Raw genomic sequence first — 3,085 nt, 5'->3', positions numbered from 1 at the left:
AGAGAGAGAGAGCATATATATAGCATAATAAATTATATCTATCTTGAAGAGTATAAAAGTGGCTTTGAGGTAGGTTGTACGATTGCCCTCAATTCTGTGCTGGCCTCCTAGTGAGAAGATTACTCTTCCCCACCCTCACTCACTGCCTTGAGCTGGGCCATGCTTTTTGCTCTGGGCAATGATGTTTAGTGATGTATGCCACCGCTGAGCAGAACATGTAAAAGCCATCACAAGGTTCTGCCATTGCTTTCTGCCTTGAGGATGGCAGTGACTCAGATAGCATTTTTCCTTCAGCCTGGGTCTTGGAATGAAGGAGACACGCAGAGCAAAACTGAAGCCAGACAGACTGCTGCCGACTTGTCATGTGAGCAAGAAATAGACCCTTGGTATTTTTTGCCCCACTAAGAAACCGGGGTCATTTGTTACCACAGCATAGTCTGGCAAAAGCTGACTGATGGATGACTTGAATAAGTGAGGGAAAATACCAATTTTGGAGAAGTCTCAAATATATAAGGATATCAATGTTCCTCACCTGAATCCTCAAATTTGATGCAATTGCTATCAAAACCTCAAAACCAGTTACGGAAGATGACAAGGTGATTCTAGAGTTCATTTGGAATTATAAATGCGAACAGCTAAGAGCATTTTTAAATTGTAGAATAATGTGGCAGGTCCTGCTGTTTGAATACTAAAGCCTATTTTAAAATGCTACAATAATCTAAATAGCATAATATTAAAAAGAGAAATAAAAAATAAATCAATGAAACAGAACAAAGTCCAGAAACACACCTATGAATGTGTGGGAATTTTATATATCATAAAATAATATTGTGGTAAAATAGACATAACATAAAATTTACCCTTTTAACCATGTTTATGCCTACAATTCAGTGGCATTAACTACCTTCACAATGTTGGATAACCATCACCACTATCTATTTCCAGAGCTTTTCATCATTCCAAACAGAAGTTATACTCATTAAACAAGAAGTTCCCATTCCTCCCTTCCTCCAGATAACCTCTGTTCCACTTTCTGTCTCTATAAATTTTCCTTAAAATAGCATTTAAATAATGAACTGCTTAACACATAGTGATGAAGCAACTGTATATTCACAGGGGGAAAATCAAGTTATATTCCTTTCTCATACATACACAAAAGTTAATTCAAATTGCAGTTAATTTTTGTGTTAGTAAAACCAAAAAATATTTTCATAATCTTGTAGTAGAAGCCTCCAAAATAAAAATGAGAAACCTTGCAGCAATAAAGAAAGTATTGATAAATATGACAATTTAAAAGCTGCAGTGCCGGGTTTGGTGGCTCACGTCTGTAATCCCAGCACTTCGGGAGGCCGAGGCAGGTGGATCACCTGAGGTCAGCGGTTCGAGACCAGCCTGGCCAGCATGGTGAAATCCGTCTTCACTAAAAATACAAAACTTAGCTGGGCATGGTGGTGGGTGCCTGTAATTCAAGCTACTTGGGAGACTGAGGCAGGAGAATTGCTTGAACCCGGAAGGCAGAAGTTGCAGTGAGCTGAGATCATGCCATTGCACTCCAGCCCTGGTGACATCACAGAGCAAAACTCCATCTCAAAAAAAAAAAAAAAAAAAAAAATTGGCATTATAAACAAGAAGTAACAATCAAGGAGAAAAATTCTATAATATAGTTAACAGATAAGGAATCAACACCCAATATATATCAAGATTCCTTACCGATACATGAGAAAAAGAGAACTTAATTATGAGAAACTGGGAAAGGATAGGAGTAGAGAATTTGCAGAAAATGTATAAGTAAATATACGAAAAGAGGGCATACCTTACTAAAAATCTGGAAAATACAAACTAAAAGAGCAAGATACTCCTAATTCGACATACTGCCCAAAACTGACCACTGGAGAGTATGATGATGCAGCAATCTCATACATTTTGAGGGGAGAGTATTATTAGAACCACTTTTTTTGGAATGACAGTTAAACAGCAATTAAATTTGAAATGCAGTTGTCAATCTATTCAATCACTTTACCTCAAGAAATCTATCACAGATTATCATAGAATTATTTGTTCTTGGGATCCAAAATAAGGAGGAATGTCTATAAGTTTATGAAGTTGTAAACAACCTAAATAAATACCCTTCGATAAGAAAATAGTGAAATACAACCTGGGAAACATAGTGATACCTTGTCTCTACAATAAATAAATAATAAAAATTATAATAAAAATAATTTGCTGGGCACGGTGGTATGCACCTCTAGTCCTAGCTACACAGGAGGCTGAGGTGGGAAGATTGCTTGAGCCCAGGATTTTGAGACTGCAGTGAGCAATGATCATACCACTGCACTCCAGCCTGGGTGACAGAGCAAGACCTTGTCTCTAAAACAAAATAAGAACAAAAAAATACGATTAAATTTTAAAAAGAGTTAAATTATGGTATCTCTATATTTTGAAATACAATACAGTTGCTAAGAAAATAATGTGGCAGATCTATTTGAACTAATATGGAGAGATTATGCTATACAGTCACAAAATAACAAAATAAGTCCTTGAAAAAATGTATGCACATAATTGTTTATGTAAAAAAAGTCTGGGTGTATATTTGTGTTTGTATGTTTTTACAACTCAAAAAATTATCTAAAAGGATAAAGAATAAACTGATGAGAAGGATAGGGGTGGAAGAGAATTGGTAAGGGAAATTTTCAGTATATATTTCTGTACTGTTTTAATTATGTAAAAAGTGTCTACTCTTTTTAGAATTTTAAAAATAAAATAAGTAAAATATAGAGACACAGGAAAGAGACCTTACCTGTTCTGGGCTCATGTATCGCAAAGTTCCCGTACTCCTTGTTCGCTTTCCATCATTTTTCAGAGATGTTGCAAGTCCAAAGTCTCCAATCTTTATTTGTTTTGTATCTACTAAGAATATATTACTTGGCTATGAAAAAAAAATATTTAACTTACATGTACCAACTTGACATACTATTACCACATGTCTTAATTATACTACTACAAAGACACATGCACACGTATGTTTATTGCGGCACTATTCACAATAGCAAAGACTTGGAATCAACCGAAATGTCCATCTGTGACA

The 3,085-nt window shown here is 35.6% G+C and overlaps 1 protein-coding gene across 1 annotated transcript in view; it reads right to left on the bottom strand.

The window, feature by feature from the left end:
• The window catches only part of EIF2AK2 (eukaryotic translation initiation factor 2-alpha kinase 2), a 46,957-nt gene that overhangs the window by 3,406 nt on the left and 40,466 nt on the right, over positions 1 to 3,085 (bottom strand). The window contains exon 8 of the mRNA XM_011936034.1: positions 2,798 to 2,926. Coding sequence (XP_011791424.1) covers positions 2,798 to 2,926 — 129 coding nt within the window. The remainder of the gene's footprint in view (positions 1 to 2,797; positions 2,927 to 3,085) is intronic.

This window comes from Colobus angolensis, unplaced genomic scaffold, assembly GCF_000951035.1.
Source record: "Colobus angolensis palliatus isolate OR3802 unplaced genomic scaffold, Cang.pa_1.0 Scaffold15, whole genome shotgun sequence".
Lineage (NCBI taxonomy): Eukaryota > Metazoa > Chordata > Mammalia > Primates > Cercopithecidae > Colobus > Colobus angolensis.
Note: the sequence above shows the minus strand (reverse complement) of the source record. Positions and strands in the feature narration are given on the sequence as shown.